This window comes from Cynoglossus semilaevis, chromosome 2, assembly GCF_000523025.1.
Source record: "Cynoglossus semilaevis isolate Cse_v1.0 chromosome 2, Cse_v1.0, whole genome shotgun sequence".
NCBI classification, from domain to species: Eukaryota; Metazoa; Chordata; class Actinopteri; order Pleuronectiformes; family Cynoglossidae; genus Cynoglossus; species Cynoglossus semilaevis.
In genome coordinates, this window is record NC_024308.1 from 6,174,478 (window position 1) to 6,194,565 (window position 20,088).

At 41.4% G+C, this 20,088-nt stretch overlaps 1 protein-coding gene across 2 annotated transcripts in view; it reads right to left on the minus strand.

Moving 5' to 3' along the window:
- Positions 1-20,088, minus strand: part of ror1 (receptor tyrosine kinase-like orphan receptor 1) — a 111,472-nt gene that overhangs the window by 27,329 nt on the left and 64,055 nt on the right. For both annotated transcript variants that reach the window (XM_025053173.1, XM_025053170.1), the window contains exon 2: positions 5,735-5,797. In XM_025053173.1, coding sequence (XP_024908941.1) covers positions 5,735-5,797 — 63 coding nt within the window. The remainder of the gene's footprint in view (positions 1-5,734; positions 5,798-20,088) is intronic.

Genomic DNA, 20,088 nt, shown 5'->3' on the forward strand with positions numbered 1-20,088 from the left:
AAAAAGTCATTTGCCAAGTTTGAAAAGAAAATAAAGTTGTCTAATTATTATATTACATTTAGTCAAAAATATGACAGTATTATGACTGGTGGCTGGACCGGCTATACTGATGGGACATTGGACTGGTGAGTTAAGCTATATCAGCTCCATCATGTCTCTGTCCCAGGAGAGAGGGCTACGTTCCAAACTGTAGTATAATTGCAGTACCTGTGTGTTGACTGAAGAGCAGAACCACAAAAGAAAGGACTTTCAGGAGAAACAAATACATAAGTCTGCCTAATGTTTGGACCAGGATACAAAAGACAAAGCAAAACATTTTTGCATGATTATCTGTGGGACTGTGTTTTTGTTGGCGGTCAGGACCAAAACAGTCTGACGGGCCACCTAAGAGTTTAATGTGCAAGGAAAACACCAGTGTTAAAGTCAGCGGAAAGTTCCCTCCACCACAAAACCAGTCTTAGGTATGAAGAAACACTCCTGGTCACACACCGTCGGCCAAAACAAACAACGGGGAAAAAGTACAAACAGGAAACCAAGAAATACGCTGTACACGGACTCGTGATGGTATAGAAGTACATGGTCTACATGAGAGTACACGCTGTCATGTGTAGTGTTATCATGAATATTAATTAGATAGGTGGATGGACGGATGGATGGATGGATGGATGGATGGATAGATTTCCCTTAAATGAAGATAGAATTTCCAACAGATGCTAACACTGCCCTAATGTAAAGATTCAAAATTCTTAAATTCTCAAATGTCTTCAACCGAAGGGTTCCTATGTTTTCAGGCCAAAAAACACAAAACTAATAGAAAGACGAGGTGAAGACCCCGACTGTAATTCTATGGTTTATAAAAGTGGGTTTTACATTTAAAATAAACAAGAAATAAACCCTGTAAACGCTGCTTTTTCTTGTCTGTATGACAACCATTCAGCTGCTGTTCACTGAATAACTCACGTCAGGATTTATTCAAATGCACCAAGTGTCTAAGATGTTTGTGCTAGAATGAAATGTGGAACATTTTTCAAAAGCTTACAGCCTCTGTATGTGTGTATGTGTGTGTATGTGTGTGTGTGTGTGTGCGTTCCTCCCTAAATCTCGGGTTTAACATAGCGAGCGTTATCCTAACAAGTGTGTGACAATATGAGGCGACTCCCACTGTCCACAACCACTACTTTCTCCTCATTTGTCCTCCCATCCACCCCCTCTTTATCTGTCCTCCTCTCTCCCCCTTCACTCACACCCTCCGCTCCCTCCTCTGTTTCCACATTTTGCTCCACTGCGGTCAGAAAAAAGAATTACTCAACGGTAAAGTAATTAGTGCAAATAATAAATACTTCTATGGATTTTACCTCCTGCACTCACATTCTGTTTTATATATATCTGTTCCTCCCTTCCTGTTAATGCAGTATGTCACTGCATGGGTAAGAAAAAAAACGTATCTATCTTAGAAGTGTGCACCAGAGGTTACGTTTGATTTAAATATTGATATACTGCATGTAAGGTCAAGCAGGGGCTTTAAGAAAATATAATCATTTTCTTTGAAAACCCCAAACTTTGTGAGAGAGTCTGCGAACAACTAACAACCAAGTGGCTGATCTTTGAAAACCCCAAACTTTGTGAGAGAATCTGGGAACAACTAAGTGGCTGAATATCTAAGTTGCAGTAAATACTGAGTTTCTTTCTTGACCTTTTTACTCCTAGTCTCAGACTGATCTGGTCTGAACTTCTTTTAATTTGATATTTAAAGTCATGAGTCAAGAGTTCAAAAGGATCAGAGATGAAAGCAGTGATGAGTCGACCTACGAAGGGTGGGGGGGTCGGGGGGATGGGGTCAACTACTGATCTGTTTCAACATTTCTCTTCTATATTCTACATCAACTTATGACCCAGATCAACTCGGTCAAGGCCCAGAACACAATATCATATAATCTTGATCACAACCTACAAAGACTTATTGCATAATTTTGAGCAGCCTTTTTTGTCTTAACATTAAAACTGCAGGACATAGAAAATAAAAAAAATAAAAATTAGCCAAACACAAATGTGAAATCATTATTCTTCGTGTTTAAGATTTTAAATGTGTTTTAATCAATTCTATTGTAACGCATTTTAGTAATTTTTTGGTTGACTTCTGTTGCAAAACTTTATATAAAGAGGGATGTCATCAGCATAGAGACATTGACTACCTTTTCTTTTTAATTTTTAACCAATTTTAAAAAAATAAATGCATCTAACAGATACTGCATTAAAAGGCAAACAACCGTGTTTTTTTTTTTTTGCATTTTTCACAAATATTTTTTACAAAACAGAAATTGTAATATCCACAATACTGCAGTACATGCAGATACCTTCCTTCAGTCACACAACACACAAACTGACGCATCCACATTCAACACGCACGTGTTGACACCACTCACCTAGCAGTGCAAACACACACATACGGAACATTTGAGGTCATCACTGTCCGTGCTGACCTCTGTGTGAGTGTGTGTGTGTTTTAATTTCCTTTTTGTGGTTAAAAAAACAAAGACGTTTACCAGATGAACCAAATACTTGGCGCTGCAGATCTGCTATTAACACAAGACTTCCTCAAGTCCAAATGACTCATTAATGATGTATGATTATTATAACAACAGGAGTCACTGTTCTGCTGTATAACCTGCTGTATATTTTACTGTCTAATTCCCTGGTTGTTGTCAGTGGCGGCGCTCGTCGTAAATATCGCATCAACTGTCAATAAAGACACTAGAGCGACTCGACACGACAAGGTGAAATAAAGAGACAACAAAAGAAAAGTGAGGAGGAGACAGAGAGCAACAAATGATTTAGCTGCAGAGACGCCGTCTGCCAAGCTCTGTGTAACAAAGCCACTCTGTATGTAATTGTCGCTCGATGAGTGTTGTGGTGCAGTTGGCAGGAGCGCCGTGAAACTCTAACTCTTCTCTGCGGACCGTCCCTTTAATGTGGCTGCGAGCTAAATGGCGCCCTGTCATCAGCCTGCATTTTCTCGCAGCGGTTTGGTACAATCAAACACTCACACGCAAGCACACAAATGTAAACGCACACACACCCACACGACCACAACACACACACAAATTATCCCAGCTCCGAACTAGACAAGTTACATTATACCTCCTCATGTCCACAACAACACTGTGTTCTATAAGTGGATATGGTGGTGGTGTGTTTTCAACACACAACAGGAACAACACAGGACCGGGCACTCAGGCCTTTAACACGGCACCAGCTCCAAACACTGGGAGGCTGCGCTGCTAGCGTAGCACATGCAGCTGCTACAGTGGCTGTGTTTACATTAGAGCAAACCAGATTACTGAGTTAGTCTGACTGATAATTGACCCTGAATTCATGTAAACGTGTTAGTCTGGGATGAGGAGGTGTTACTGATGAATGCTTCATGTGACAAACAGAGGTAAGCCCAGATAAACACGTCAGGGTTCGGTTTCTAGTGGCGACGTAACGCCATGTTTTGAGACAAAAGTCGGAACTTACATACAATCGAATATTACATATCGCTAAATATGTAGGAAATCAGAACCTGTTGAACTAGCGCTTTTACATGGACTTTACAACGTGGACTGACAAGTTATGTCATCAGAGGACTGTAAGACATGATGAAGGGTCAAAAGTCCCATAAAAATGTGACAAACCACCAGCAAACATAAACAGAACCATCTTCCTCATGGGAACAAGACTTTCTTAATAAATGTAATAGTGAAACGGAACAAGACTTTCTTAATAAATTTATAAATATGAGGTGTGGCGATGTAATGGTGAAACATCGTAGGTTGAGGGCGACGTAGAGCGAGGAACAAACAAGTATTAAAAAAGGTAACTTGCTGCTAGCAATACTTTCTGATGAAATTACGAAAAAAGTGCCTAAAAAAGGCATATTTGGCAACCACAGAGTGTTCCTGTTCAGAACAGAAGGCCAGAACTAAAGGCCAAAAGTGAAATTACACAAAAACAAACAAAGAGAAAAAGGGGAAAGAATAATAAATTGAAACCTGGGGTGAAGTGTCTTCAGTAAACTATTGTCACCCCTGATTTTCACCCAATAATGAGCCTCTTTCAGCGCGATAACTTCCTGCTACTGATGCGTGCTGATAGAGCCACGCTACCTGAATGTTGTCTGCTTGGTCAATCAAAACCATCCACTGCCTGCAGACAAAACAAGGGGCACAGTTACCATCCGTCCATCAGATAAGAACCAGATGTTAGCCCTGGGCCTCAGAGATTCAGCACCGTGAACACATGGCTGCACGACGGCCCAGCGCAGAGCTCCATATTGGATGTTTGTTTTGTTCAGGGAAGAAAATAACAACGTCCTCTCACTGTAGTTATGACTCTTCAAACATGTTGACCATAATGATTATCTTGCCTCGACTGCTCAGTCCAGTCCAGGGACTACTGTCTTCCTTGAACAGCCCCTGTTTGTGTGTGTTGTTTTCAGTGTTGTGGCAGAACGAGGTTTGAGGTTAAACCAGAGAGACAAAATGAGAAGGAAACAAAAGCAAAGGTTCAGGATCGATCGACCGTGATGAACGACGATCCGCACAGTCACGGTGTCTTTAGAGATTTCTTGCTTTTCAAGGGCCGTGGATAAATGAGGACTGGAGGGGAGATTAGATCATTGTAGGAACTAAAGACTGACAACAGCAGTCAGTGAAGTGAATCATCTGTACAACGACGGAGTCACCGAGTCAATGGGCCTCTGTTCTCATGACTGTCTTCCATTTTCTCCACGACTGAAACAATGACATAATCTGTGTTGTTGTTGTTGAAGTACGGTTAGAATTAGAATTATTACGACAACAGTTATTTACTGTGAATGATCTGTAATCCAGAGTCAGGATCAGTGCACAGAAGTATAATCCTTAAAATGATATAAGTCGAACAGTTGTCAGACAAACTGCGACAGAACATCTTATTGAGAACCCAATAACGTATGTATTGACCCGCCAAACTATTTGAGAAGTACTGTCGTAAGGCATTATTCCACAGACACAGAAACTTTGCGGCCGTCTCTCCTTCTACTCCAGCTGTTCCACAAGCTCTCTCCTCTGACCCGCTCCTGCAGCCCATGTGCAGCCAACTCCGCTGCACCTTGTCCTCATTTCAGCGTCGCGCAGGAGACAAACTGCCCGCCATGATAAAATAAGGCAATCAGATGTCAGAAGAAAGAAACTTTTACTGAAACTCACATTGGAGCAAAATGTTTGAAGATGTCCCTAAATCACAAGCACATTTGGAGCCATCTACGCTACGTTACGCTTCTGCTTCAGACGGCTCGAAGTAGGTCAGCGAAAAGCTCGGAGAAATGAGGTGCACCTGTGGCTCGGCTACCACATGTTGAGTAGATCAACGTGTAATTTGTTCCATTAATTATCCTCCACAGCGGCCGTCCGTCCGTGCCTGGACCACGGCAGCAGTTTAGGAAACTTGAGGTGATCATTAAAGTGAAGGAGTTTGTTTAAAAACACACTCACACTGATATTAAATTAAAGACGATAAATGGAGAAGTTGTAGCTCAATGCTGCATATGTTTAATGCACCGTGAAAATATGATTACTGTGTTATTGTAATGTAACACGTGTGTGTGTGTGTTTTTTCTTTCCTCAGTCGTCTTGGAGCAGAAGAAGCGACAGTCAAGGATGAGCTTTTATTTGAAAGCGTTTGTTTGATAGTGTGAGTGTGTGTGTGTGTTTACCATCACTGGAGGTGTTCCATGATGTGGCGGCCAACACACTGGGGTCTTGGAGAAATTCAGACCCTGCAAAAATGGGAAACAGAGACAAAAGTTAGCATTTTTATAGCAGTTCAAAAGTAAGGACCGAGTTCAACTGTCGTTACAGTTTAATCTTAAACCACAGTCGATGGAACTGCATTAAAAAAAATCAAGAAGTTTGGGCTTCAGAGGCCACATCGTGCAAGAGGGTGACAAACAACCCGAGCTGTGAGCCAGCGCTTTATTCACATTTACAAATTCAAACCAGGAAGAACACACTGAACACTGAGCCATTGTTTTAAATGAAAAACTAAACACGATGCTGGTGTTTCCTGCTGCAGAGCAAAGAAATAAAAGGCACCGTGAGGCATGAAAAAAAAAAAAAGTTAAAGTTGTCTTGTATTGTGATGTAACCGATCAAAAATCAGAGGCTGGACTTTAATGGATTCCATTCATTTGTATGAAAACAGTTAAAAACATTGTGTCAAAATCCAGTGTCGCCTCCAATCTCTGTGATGTCACATGATCAAGCTGCAGTCACTGGAATACATGGGACTGTACGTTGAAGCGCTACATCTGCACGTCGTTTAGCAGCTAACAATAAAGCTGCTAATCTGAAGCTAACACCAGATGTTTTTTTGGATGTAACTGTGTGTTTGGCAACTTTGAACTGAATCACATTGGTAAAAAATTCCCCTCAAATCATCCTGGAAACCAACAGCTGTGACGGAAACTCTTATTTTAAGAACAAGGAATAAACTTGTCAATAAGTTCTGTCACGCTCCTAGTCTGTGTTCTGTTCTTTTGAAATCGAGGATCAATAGATCGACCCCATGGACAACAAAAGGTTTATGGTCTCGATGGGACGCATGTCTTCAAGAGATAGTTGTCTTAATAACGAGTTTGTTTTTTTCAATTGATATTTAGAAAAATATGTGATGATTTTAGATAAACGTTTAATTTTTTTTCTTCAAACCAATTTGCAAAAAGTTGTCTGAATCATTAAAAAAATTAAGTAATTTCATAGATTATATATAATAAAATAATTATAAATATATAAAATAATATATATTTATAATTTTTTTAATATAAAAACACATTTATATATTTTTATATAATATATTATAATTTATAAAATATATATTTTTATTATATATTATATATTATATAAAATAATATATAATAAAAAATACTAAAATAAAAATAATTAAAATATTAAAATACTAGAAAAACCTTTGGGTCACATGGAGTTTGAAGCTGTACTTGTTTTTGAAACTTTTGAACATTCCTTCGTTTAAATCAACTCCGATAGTTAATGTCAGAGTGGCCAACATCACCCATGTGCTACGGAGCACCATTTTAAAAACATTGTTTTTTTCTATGGTGAACAAGAACCCGGTGACAAATGCACATGGATTCAGGGATCTAGTCTAAAATGTAACAGAGCCTCCATGACAGCACGGTACAGTGAATCCTGCACCCAGGTTGGTGTCCATCAAAGCCCCATAAGAGAATACCATGTGGGCCTAATATTGAATTATTAGCAGCTGACGACAGAATCTCCCTCTGCTTTTCATTACAGCACAGAGGAGAGAGGAGAAGGAGCGTCAGTGTGCACCGCCTCAGGTCATGAGGTGGAGCCTGACGAATGAAAATGTCCCGGCGTGGTCGAAAAAAACGCCGCACAGACGAGGACACGACCTGAAACTGTTCTTTGATGACCTTCAGTGATTCAAATGACAAACATCCCACTGACAGAAATACTACGCCATGCTTACCTTCAGCAAGGAGTACACCAGGAAATACTACACAATTTCAAAATACGTGTGTGTGTGTGTGTGTGTGTGTGTTCAGGCGGCAGGCTGGGGCAGATTAACACGATGACTGATCGAATGGCTGCCTGCCAACTAAGGATAATCATCCCAGAGTCTGAGGTATGTGTAGAAAACACAAACGTGTGAAACCACACTACTGTGTACCCACAGGTATAAGTGTGTCACAAGTATTTGTATTTCAAAATGATCAACATAGATGTGAGTATTTCCCTGGTATGACAAAAACATGTCGTTCTCACGTGGTCTTAACAACGCGGTCCAACAACGATGTCGTTCTCACGTGGTCTTAACAACGACTGAATCAGAACTGAACCAGAACAGAATCAGAACAGAATCAGAACAGAGTCAGTCACCACCCTGAGCTGATCCTGACCCTCCCCCCAACATTTATGGACTTCCTATTGGTGTTTTTAAAAGCAGCTGGGGGCAAAACCTTAATATGTGCCATCTATATTTTTTTATTTTCTATCAGTAAAACATTAGCAACAATAACTGTCAAAAAGGAGAAAATACAACTGAGGGTGAACAAACTGCACTTGAACACACCACCGTACACTTCTAGTGGCACATTAAATGGCCTGTAGGGTGTGTGTGTGTGTGTATGTGTGTGGAGGAGGCAGCCAGACTGCAGTCAGACAGCAGCAGCCGTTAGCCACAGGGTCATGCTAATTGGGTGATAATGTGCTGTTTTACACACACTGTGGTAAAGAGGCTGAAGACCGCGCGGTGGTGCTGGTGAAACGAGCTGCGTTAATGACGCTGCACCTGTCGGTGGGGCCGACGGCAGAACAGGCTGACAACAACAGGCTGACAACAACAGGCTGACAACAACAGGCTGCCAGCTTTATGACTTATGGTCCAGATCGCTGCAGAGACTGTGGGCAGATGTGATGTGGAGATTAGTCTGTTTGTTGTATGACTACCTTACCTCATCGTTACTGTTTGCTATTATCTTCTTACACCAGGAATGTCCACACTCTGGCTGCAGGGCCAATTGTGGCACAGGCAACGGTTTTATGAGGCCTGCAACAGGTTTCTTAAAATAATGTGTTAGCTAACCTGACTGTTTTTCGGTTGTGGAATTTAATGGGAAACAACATGATGTGTAGCATGTTCAGCATGTGACCACATATATATATATATATATTCCTTTTGTTTTGGGCAATTTGTAGACTACAACTTCAATTTTCTTCTCTGATAAAAAAAAGAGATATTGTTGTTATATATTAAGCTAACTGTTAGCCGTTGGGTTCCACTATTTTCAACTCAAAACATTGATTTTTTTGTAAACATCTGTCCCATATGTAGGGGCCTACATGTATGGGATACAGAAATGAAATTTACGTTTGAACCTTTGGGGCTTTAGAGACCACAGTGAGTTATGTCAATGTAGGTTCTCAGTCATGGTGCAGTACTTCATGGTACCGATCAGAGTCTAAATGTTCCTCCTGAACTGGTTTGACAGATTTAAGGAAGTCAGAGGAGGAAAAGTCAGACATGAAGGAATGACACAGCTCAGTGGCTTCACTGACAAAATGTCAGCCAAGTGGAGAGGGGTTAGAGGTCAGATGTTGAGGCTGGACGTGTGAATGTCAGAGAGCAGGAGGAAGAGGAAGAGGAGGAGGAGTCTAGTAGTTGTTCCATGTCGAGGTTTATAATATCAACATGAGGGAATGCTCTTTGTAACCTTGTTTTGGAGGAACACTTTTGATAGAAGCGGTCTAGTCCACATCCAGGTCTGGACTCTCTGCTGTCATGTTGCTCTATGTGGGTCACATCTGTGAGCTCTCTCTCATCAGGGATGTTTGGAACTCACTTTCAAAGTCATTATGAGATTAACGTTCTAATGGTTCACAGCACATTACGGAGAAGTCATTTGATTTGTCCTCAATTGTTAATGAATGACTAAATATAGGAACCTCCACTGATCATGTGACGCCTCACTCCAGCTGTTATCGCTGTCCTGGCTGTGGGAGGATCGTGACACTCAGATGGGTGTGATGCGTATTTTATCCTCATGAAGAGAAAAGGCTAACTTTTGTTTCACATATCAACTTGAAAATCCCTTCAACAGCCACGACACCACGTGTCCGCTACATTTTCCTTTTAAATACTGATTAATCTAAAGTGTAAAAAATCGGATTTTCACAAATCTCATTTAGGCATCGGTGAAAACATGAACTGCAACCTGAGCTGAGCAAAGTTTTGATTCTGTGGAATTTCTGTGTATTTCAACTCAGTCAAACCACAAAACCATGAAAAATAACTAAAAACTACAAAATCAGTTTTGGTTAAATCCCGTTACTGACGGCTCCGAGTGAATGCCTTTAATATCAGGCCAAAGATTTCCACCATCGACCACAACACTGGAACTCTGTTGTGACGACATGGACGTGAGCTGTTCTATATCTTTATGTGTTACTGTAGCGCTGCCAATCCTCTGCCATCTTTACGGCAAACTACGCAGTGAACGGCTAACATGAAGGTTCCTTTGAGTCCAGACAGCAGATTCCATGAGCCTCTGATCTCCGTCCAGCTGTATTTGGCCTATGATGATAAAAATCAAGCAGGGACACGAGGTTAACCCCTGAAAAGCTCTGAGAATCCAGTGTGACTGCACTGTGACAGCAGCATGTGGGAATCAGTGCAGAAACTCCAAGGCATGGGAATGAGGGGAAAGGAATGACAGGGAGAGAGAAAAAAAACTCAAAGTCATGGAGAAGTGAGAGTCAGTGGGAAAAGGCAGGAGCGAATCAAACATGTTCACTCTGAGTGGATATGCATCGCAGCTAATGTGCTGTTAAATGGTCTGGGGGCTGGAGTTTGGAGCCGGAGTGGGCTGTGTTGGTGAGTGAGGCTGATGTATGACTCCTGCTGCTCTGTTATTACAGGCCTCCTCCAACTCTCTTCCCCTTTCATCCCCGTTTGCTGGAAAACCGATCGGACTCGGAGAGTATCTTGAGACACAGGGAACCCTTTTTTTTTTTTTTTTTTTTTCCACAAGGCGGCTACGTCCAATAACACTCCAGTGTCAGAGAGGTGAAAGACACAGCAGATGAAGACAAACAGGGAGTGACGACCTTTCCCCGTCAAGATCCGTCCTGAACGGATTCCATTCTTCAAACTCTGGAATCACTTTTCCCGATCTTCTAGAATCGAACAGAACTTTCCCTGAGAACAAATATGAACTCACTCTCACTCCACGTCAGACACAATTCATGCCGCGGCGGTAATGACTTATTAAGACAGTCGGAGACGGGGGATTGGAAAACCAGAGGGTTGTCGTAAAGATGTAAAAATAGACTTTTGTCACAAAAGATTTTTTTGTCACGACTTGGAAAATGTGAGAGTGTGGAAAAAACAATTATTGAGAGAACAGAAAATTCACAATACACTCATACAGTCTGTCTCTCTCTCTTTGAGACAGAGACAGTCCAAATGAGTACAATGACCGTGTGTTGTCTGAGGGTTCCACTGTGTGTACAGACTGTCACCTGACGACGGTTCCACCGCTCACATGCAGACCAATAACGGACGGACAGGAAGTGATAAAAACAACAACTGTACAACAAGCAGACAGAATGGTAAACATGAGGAAGACTGAGAGATAAGAGAGGGAGACATAAGGTGTGTCTGTGTGTGTGTCTGTGTGTCATTGTACTGGTGCATGTGTGTCGGTGAGTGTGTGTGTGTGTGTGTCTGTGTGTCTGTGTGTGTGTGTGCAGGTGTTAGTTCATTGACTCAACTGGAGCGTAGCGAGGAATAAAAGCAGACCCAGTTCAGGGTAGAGTGTGTTCACCTGAGGACCAAAGAGCAGAGGGATGACTGAGTCACACACACACACACACACACACACACACACACACACACACACACACACACACCTGTCTGTAACCCTCTGAGAACGTACAGGGGGGTTGATAAAGGTAGTGAGGGGTGTGACGGACAGAGGGGCAGTTGTTGATGACAGGGGCCTCTTTCTGGATCAGAACAAGAAAAAGTAAAGGTTCAACTTTCAACCCACACCTGCCCCGACATTCTTACTGAGTCGATTCATTTGAAACTTTGACGACGCGTTTACGCTGCTATTAAACAAAAACCGAATCTCTCTCCACACCAGTGACGAGTGAAGGTTTTCCATCTTCTGATGCAAAAAAAAAAAACAAAAACTGGAAAATGCCACAAACACTGCACCACCCAAACAGATGAGATCAAATGGACGCCCCCTACTGGCCACATGTGGATTTCATGTGTGTGTGCCTGATCTCTTGATGCTTTATCATCTTTTTTTTTCTTACAAATATAATTGTTACTTACACAACTAGTGCCGTATGTGTTGAAAAAATACCACCAGCACACGAGGCTCTGGTGAGACAAACTGAATGACCAACGGTCTCGTCCGCTTTTCAAATCACAAACACATAGATCTGTGTCTTTCAGGGCCCGACCACAAAGCCCCTCGAGGGTGTGTGTGTGTGTGTGTGTGTGTGGGGGGTTTCTTCCAAGCCATTTAGCATGAAATACAACCAGCATGATATGACATGTTACTCCCTTTGACCTTTAAACCTATTTAGGATCTCAGTCAGCTGACACGAGGCATTAATCCAGAATTTACAGTCGGGCCGAGCCACTGGCACGTCTGTGAGTTACGAGAAGAAACGTGGAAAACACATGGGCTGGAGCTCAGAGGCTGTGGAGACAAAACCCTGAACTTTTCTACCACCACATACTTGATTTCATATTTGTTCTTTGTCTCTAAGAGTTTGGACTCTAATGGTTAGTTGACACAGACGTCCCTGGACGGTGGAAACCACACTGGCGTGTCAGGTCTTCCTAGTCCGTTCTGGGTGAGGTCTCTCTTGGATCACATTACAAGTGGCATTAGGAGACTGGTGAGGAATCTGTAGCAGCTTGTAACAGGGCGGACGGTCTGTTATCACCTGACAGGACGGTACATGCACGTGTGCGCTCTCAGCTTTCTGGTAAACCTGATCCGGTCCGAGCAGATTTACCGCGCCTTCAGATTTTTGGCGTGCACAGGTACGGTCTGTGCGTGTGTCTGCTGAATGGCAGCACGTGAACGTCATTGTTCGTCACCGAGGTAGTCTGCGGTGCGAAGTCATCCACAGATTTATGCTTCAGACCGTGCTGAGGTCCTGGTCTGTCATGGGTCATGGGTTGGAGGCGAGATTTAAGACCTAACCCCGTCAGTCGTCTCACTCGACTTTTGTTCATGACGTCTTCAGTCTCAGGCGAAGACAAGAACACGAACCCACTCCAAAAGCTCAGCGCCAACGTTCCCAGTTTCCTCCAAGATGACAAATCCAAAAGGAGAGAGTCTGGCAGACGGAATCTGGGAATGTCAGGATAATGCTGCAGGATCTCATGACTCAGATTAGACGTCATGTGCGCACCATTCCACACTGTCCCTGCTGTCGGCTGGTATTTCTTCACTCAACAAGGACACAGTGGAATATTCTAATCTCACTGATGATGTCCCTGGAGGAGACGTGCTCCAACTAAAACACACTTTGCCCAAATATTCAGACACAATGGAATTTCTCTCATTCTAGAGGCGTCTTCCAAAGTCAATAAAACCTTGGGTATTTGAATGTCATGGTGAATATTGAGAGTATTTCTTATTTTCTCCTGTGACACCTTTTTCCTGGAAAATGTTCTGCAGTTTTTTATGATGAGGATTTTTTTTCAACATCTTTTAAAATAATCCTATTGTGGATTTAGTCCTTAAAAGTCAACAGTGGTACTGCACCCATATCTGCAGAGATCCTAATAAATCTCACTTTTGGGATAATTACTTTCCCAAAAGAGGGATTTATTAGGATTAAAGAAAAAAAAGAAAATATCTCATACATTTATTTTGCTTCAGAGGGGATGAAAATTAATCATACAAGATAAAGATTTATCATAGTGATATGAAGATTTTTATTTAGGTAAGGAGTCCAAACTGTAAAATGAATGGTGTCTAAATTATAGAATAAAATAATCTAAACTAATGGATAATAAATATCTGGATTCTTTTTGTTCTGAGAGAAAAGAAAAGATCAAGAAAATGTTTCTACAGGCTAACATTGGTACTGCATTTTACATTGGTTGGTTTTAAGCTCATTTTAATGCTACATATTAACTAACAATTTGACTGATCTACAGTTTAATATGAGTTTGTTTTTTAGAAACTGACATTTGCCAGAGCGAAAGTCCTAATGATAAAAGGAAACAAAGGAGAAAAAAGTGATGCAGCAAAAAGAGGGGTGAAAGTAAGAAGGAACTGAGGAGACAGGAAAGTGAAAACCACATTCGTTCCAAGCCTAGAGCAGAGACCGAGCATCTGCTCTGGCAGCAGCGAGAGTCTGAGACGAACAGTGAAGCTCTGAGTGTTTCCAGCACGATTCCCTGTCAATCACTGCTCGGCTCTTCAGGAAACCTCTCCTCATCCCAGGTTATGAAAATAAGCATCAGCATTCCTCCACTTGGACGATGACCGGCTAATGAAAGAGACAGGACGGCCGGCAGAAACAGACCAAATAAAAGAGAGTGAGGCAGATGGGGGAGGGAGGGAGAGGGAGGGTGAGTTGAAAACAGGCCAGGGAGACCAAACCCACACTGACAGCTTTAAAAAAATAAAAAAAAAAAAAAACTTTTCCCCCAAGCCTCAGAATTTAACTGGAACAATTCCACACGTAAATGTATACCACGGAATGGACTTAAAATAGAACGGTGATATGTGTTAGAAAATGCCTGAGGGGTTACAGCCGCATGATTAAAATCCAATTACGTTATAGTTAAAAAATAATTTATTCTTGTTGTGGAACAAAACAATGAACGCTGTGTCAGAACATCCCAAAAACAGAACCATAAATATATATATATAAAAAAATGAACAGCTAAAGGTAAAAGACAATTAGATAACTTGATATTAAATGAATATCTATAAAATATAAGTTAAAAAGTGAAAAAAAGCTAAGAAAATTATTCAATTAATAATAACAACAATAATAATAGTTTTTATATTTTTTATTATTATTTTTGTTTCAGCTTTTTTATCTCAGCAGCTTCTTTTAAGCAGCTGTGATTTTTTTGTGCTGCCACAGAGGCATTAAACATGACAACAGCAAGTTTTGTGCTGCCACAGAGGCATTAAACAGCAACACTGCATTTGAAAAGAGCACATCGATAAGTCTGTAGAACTGATGATCCTGACCAGAGAAGAGTTCTGTTCAATCTGGTCGAGAGAATGTTCAGGCACAAAGGCATTAAAAAAGACCGACTATTAACAGTGCGGACAAGATTTAACGTCAGTACTGAACGTGTCTGGGACAAAATGTAGGAATCTGAGTGGTTACACTCAAGTTAGTCAGTGTTTGTGTCAGTTTTAATGTTAGTGATGGTATGTACGACACTTTTACATAATGTATTATTTATTTCCCTGAGATAGAAAAAAAGTCCTAGGCAAAAAAAAAAGAAAGAAAAGAAAAGTGACATTCATTGAAAGTGTCAACTGAATGTGGTTTAACTCTCAACAGAAATGTAAGAAGATTTGAATTAAGACTAAAATATCTTCTTTAATCTCTTAAACTAATTCCTTGTACGGATCTCTGTCTTCGACCAAACTTCTACCAACGACCCTCTGCTCTGTCTGTTCGCTAATCTTTAGCTTCATCACTTACAATATGTTTATTATCATAAAAATTTATGATTCCTGAGACCCGGGAGAGAGACAGTGAAAAACAAACAAGCACATTGGCTGGAGCGCCACGCCTGATCTGACTTTATACAGCATAGTTTTCCATTGGCAGCGGCTGAGCACTAATTATAAAAACATTTCACCCAGAGACATCTTTCTGGCCGGGACACAGAGAAATTTTTAGAAGTAAAGAGAGGCTGCGGACGGCTGCGGGATTTATTAAGCCTGGATTTTATTAGTGTGGGCAAAAGTCAGAGGAAAATGAGCGTGCCGTAGAGAGAGACGCTCACGAAACGTGCCATGAGAGACAAAGACGATCAGAGTTTCTCTCACATTTCCAGAGCTCGTTGTCCTTTCCCTCCTTCTGCCTTTCAGCAGAGGACGGTGCGGGGGCGGAGTGAACACACCTCCTGCAGCATCAGTGCTCACGTTCCCAAACACAGTCTCACTTCACCTCCTCTAAACTCAGCTCTGTTCATAACTGATCCTCCTCCAGTCCAGACTGCGGTGAGGAGGACGGGCCGATGGCGGCACGGAGGTACAACAACGGCAAACACTGGCGTGGTACCAGCAGAACCACGTCGGCTGTGGAGACCAGTGGTTAGGTGGCACAGATGGTCTTTGGCCCCCGACCTCTATCTTTGGAACCTATTATTGACCTGCACCATCACTACTGACGCTTTCACAATTATCTGCCGAATATTTTTTCCCTCCATTATACGAAACAGGCAGTTCTTTACAGTCCAGACTATTTTTCAAATATTATTTTTAAATTGACAAAAGTATTTTTTACGTTTGAAATTTGAATCTTGTTTACAATAAACTTCAAGAAAGTGAATGTTAATTATCCTCTGTAAACAACTTCATCAACAGGAAGTGGTTTCCCCAAAAGAGGACAAAAAAGGTTTTTGCCTGATACTGAAAATTATTATTGTGAGATGATAAGTTGTTAACATAAATTTGGGAAATTGATAAAAACTGTAAAATAGAAAAAAATATTTATAGTAAAAAAAATAATTAAAATAGAGGATGTAAATAAGTGGATTACAAGACATAATTGAATGTTACAATTTTAGAAAATACCTCTAAGACAAAAGTGTCAGATTTAAAAATATATTATTTATAAGTTATATTATTTGTGATTAGAATATAAATTTATTTATAAAGCAAAGTTAAATAGAAGATGAAAATCATAATAAGTCAAAACTTAAAATGACATTCAGAAAAATGTAGTTTTAATGTCGTTGCAGTGATTTTTCTGTCGGTGCTGAGCGTCTGTAGCACACGCTGTACAACAGTCGTCCAAACCGTCACGTACAACAGTCTGACGCTGCCAGGATTACAGCCGGGGAAATGGTTTCCTGCTGCTGATGAAAGACACTTCTGCTTTTTAAGTTTGGTCCAAAGACACAGAAGTGTCAGCGTCAGGGGAATATTTCTGTTTACTGTGGAACATATATGTCCATATATATTTAACATACAGTATATCTGCTGTGGAAAAGTCAGGAGGGGGACATGTGTGCAAGTTTGGAGCTTGGTGAAGACACTTGTCTCTCTGTGAGTGTGTGTGTGTGTGTGTGTGTGCGCTCTGGTCCATGTATGTGTTAGATTTGGCAGCTGCTCTGCGTACTCTGGCCTTGATTAGGCGTCTCATTTCTGTCCAGCAGTCACTGAGTGAAGCAGCGAATTACTGGAGCTGCCATCATTTGAGGGCGGGGGGCGGGGGGGGGGGGGTAAAACCCCCCTTCCCCCCCCCCCCTCCTCCTCTATTGCTCTCCCCATCTTTAGGGTCAGAGCAGCAGGAAGATCAAATGCTCAGTGCATTCCTCCATAAAATAACAAGTGCAAGGAAGAAATAGAGGAAGTGGGAAAAAAAAGGATGAGTGAGAGAAAAAGACAGAAAAAGAAAATCAGAAGAAAAAGAAGACGAGAGAGAGAGAGGGGTGGAGGGCGGGCGAGCATATGGAACATGTTTAAATAGATATCTCCAGGTCCCTGATGTTATTGTGGTGCTTCATTTCAGAACGTCTCATCAACTGCAGCATGGAAACGTGTCAGTGCATAGATTGACTTCATTACTGCAGGAAACTTCTGTCTTCTCCACAGTCACTGAGCGTTCTTCAACAGTCGAGCCATAAACACCATGATGATGATGATGATGATGGTACACTATCTACTTCACTGACTTCTATAAAAAAACAGCAACCCTCCCGACCGCTGCAGTTGGATGAAGAAAGTTGGAGATAAAAATCTATTTATTATGAATTAAAAAAGCCAAAGATCTGATCTGTCTCTGTTTGACTTCACATCTTTGATGAAAACTAATGACACACCCACGGAGACGTGCTTGGATTCATTCAATTCAATCATTTTTTCCCCACAATAAAAGGTATGAAAAGCAGTATCTGAGATGGTAGAGAGAGCCATTTTGGGGGGATGAACCAAACCCAGGTCCTGTATATTTGCTCGACAGATAGTTGGAAGGTCGGCCGGAGAGTATGAGTAAGAGGAGACGGAGGAGGAGGAGGAGGGATGGACGGCGAAACTTTCAGCAGCCAGTGATGAAGTGGAGACAGTCGGCTCTTTCTACAGGAGGCCAGCTTTAATATATATATATATATGTACGTATATATTTATTATGTATATGTACACACATGAATATAAGTAAATATATATATATACATATATTTAGGTTTAATGCATAATTACTGACAACCTACTGGGAACGACTGGGCAGTAGAGTAGATGACTAAATATTTGAATGAAAATCCTTTCCTTCAAAATTCCTCCAGTGGCCTCCATCACCAGAGAAGCAGACGTGAAGACGGAGCATCGAGCGTTTCCTCCTCCGCAGCAGCAGGTCAGCCCAGTGCATGGAGAACGTCAGTGAGGAGCCGAGAGAGGAACGTGCGGCCCAGATGGACCTTACAAGTATTTCTTAATGTTCACCTGTCATTAGGACACAGAGCAGCCGTCATAAACTGATTAATGCTACATATCCATATTTCTTTTTTTTTTTCTTTTTCTCTCTTTTTCTCCCTGAACTCCGCCTGACCTTCCAGGATGGGAAGCTACATGTGCTCTGACCTGGTTGTTATCAGTGAGTGGCAGCATGTTGACAAGCGCGGAGGCTGCTCCTGCTCTCCCTGCTGCTTCTGCTGTGACTCAGTCCAAGCCTTTCAGCTGTCCTCACTCACAGTTTACACAGAGACACGCTGGAGAGATGAGACACGCTTACATCGTTTACTCGCCAGGAATGTGACGGGTTTCAAAATGAACATCTACCCAAATATTAGTCATACTGGCACAGAGTGGACGGTACAGAGTTTGAGGGTTTCATTTATGGTCTGATAAATTGACCTGACTGTGAAAATAAACGAGGAAATTCAAGCTTCAAATTACAGACAAAGAATCGGATTAAATTAACTCTTCAACTTTCTCCCAAGGATTTACTTAAGTGTGTGTGTGTGTGTGATGCATCTCAGCTGAAGTGATGACCTCAGTGAGCTGAGAACACACACACACACACACACACACTCAAACACACACACAAAAGAGTTACATTGTTGTTGTTAACTGGTGATGATGGAGTTTACAGATTTAATTGTCTGTTTGTGTGACTTTAACAACATACACCACATGAAGGACTAGTGTGTGTCTGTGTGTGTGTGTGTGTGTGCGCACTATTGACAATTGTTGTATGTATTTAATCTGCACTATTGACCAATGTTGTATGTATTTAATTATATCTGACAGGGAAACGTGATAAATCACTTTTTATTATTTTATATTAATTATTAAAACTTTGGTTCTGGTCATCGATAAATCATTAAAACCAGACGTACTGGTAAAACTGACCAGGACCAACACCATCAAGACCTAATGGAACCAGGACCCAGATCTGAACTCAGGTCAAAATAAAAGACACTGCCAATAAACCAATAAAATAAGAAGTATCGTCCATATTTTTTTGTTTTGTTTTTGTTTTATAAGTCGACTCTTCAGACACTTTATCTCCTGTAAAGTTCACCACTGAGTCAGTTTGGAAAACGCCAGAAAAAACAGAGCTAGAAATAAAAATAAAATATGTTTTCTTTTCTTCTTGAATTTAATTCTTGGATGTTCTGGATGTCCATTAATGAGATTATGGGACAAAGAGAAACAGCAGAGTTCTCTCACCGACAGACTTGATGTCATTGTTGTCCGCTGTTGCCGGGCCTCACTGATAACAGTGGGATGAAACTCCCAGTCAGTCAGATCTGCTCAATGCAGTGCATTAAACTTCTGACAGTTTGATTTAGACGTTAGCAACGGCGTTGTTTCCTGGATGTGAAAGCGTGAAGTTGAACAGATATGGAAATCCGACGGCGGTTTACTGGTCAAACACCCGATCCAATCACTCCAGCTGCAACATTTACACATGCTCACGTTCCGTTACGTGTGTGTGTTTATCTCTTCTCTACTTGCATAAACAAAGTGTGGAACTCAATAAAGCTTCCAAAGAAAAACACGCACTGATCGAAACAGACGCACACACACTCCGTCACACGGTTCTCTGAGATAATCCATCCATTGTGTCGTTCAACTCCACACAGGTACGAGTGCCAATGCACGCACACACACACACTAACACACATTTAAATCACTTACAGACGCAGCCTTTTCCTGTTCTCCAAATTCCTTATTATCCCCTCCTGTGTTTGACTGCAGTGGAGTTGGAGTTCTTTCATTTGATCCTGTAACTCCTCTCCAGTCAACACACAACCCCAGCAGACTGACTCCACTGTATAACCTACACA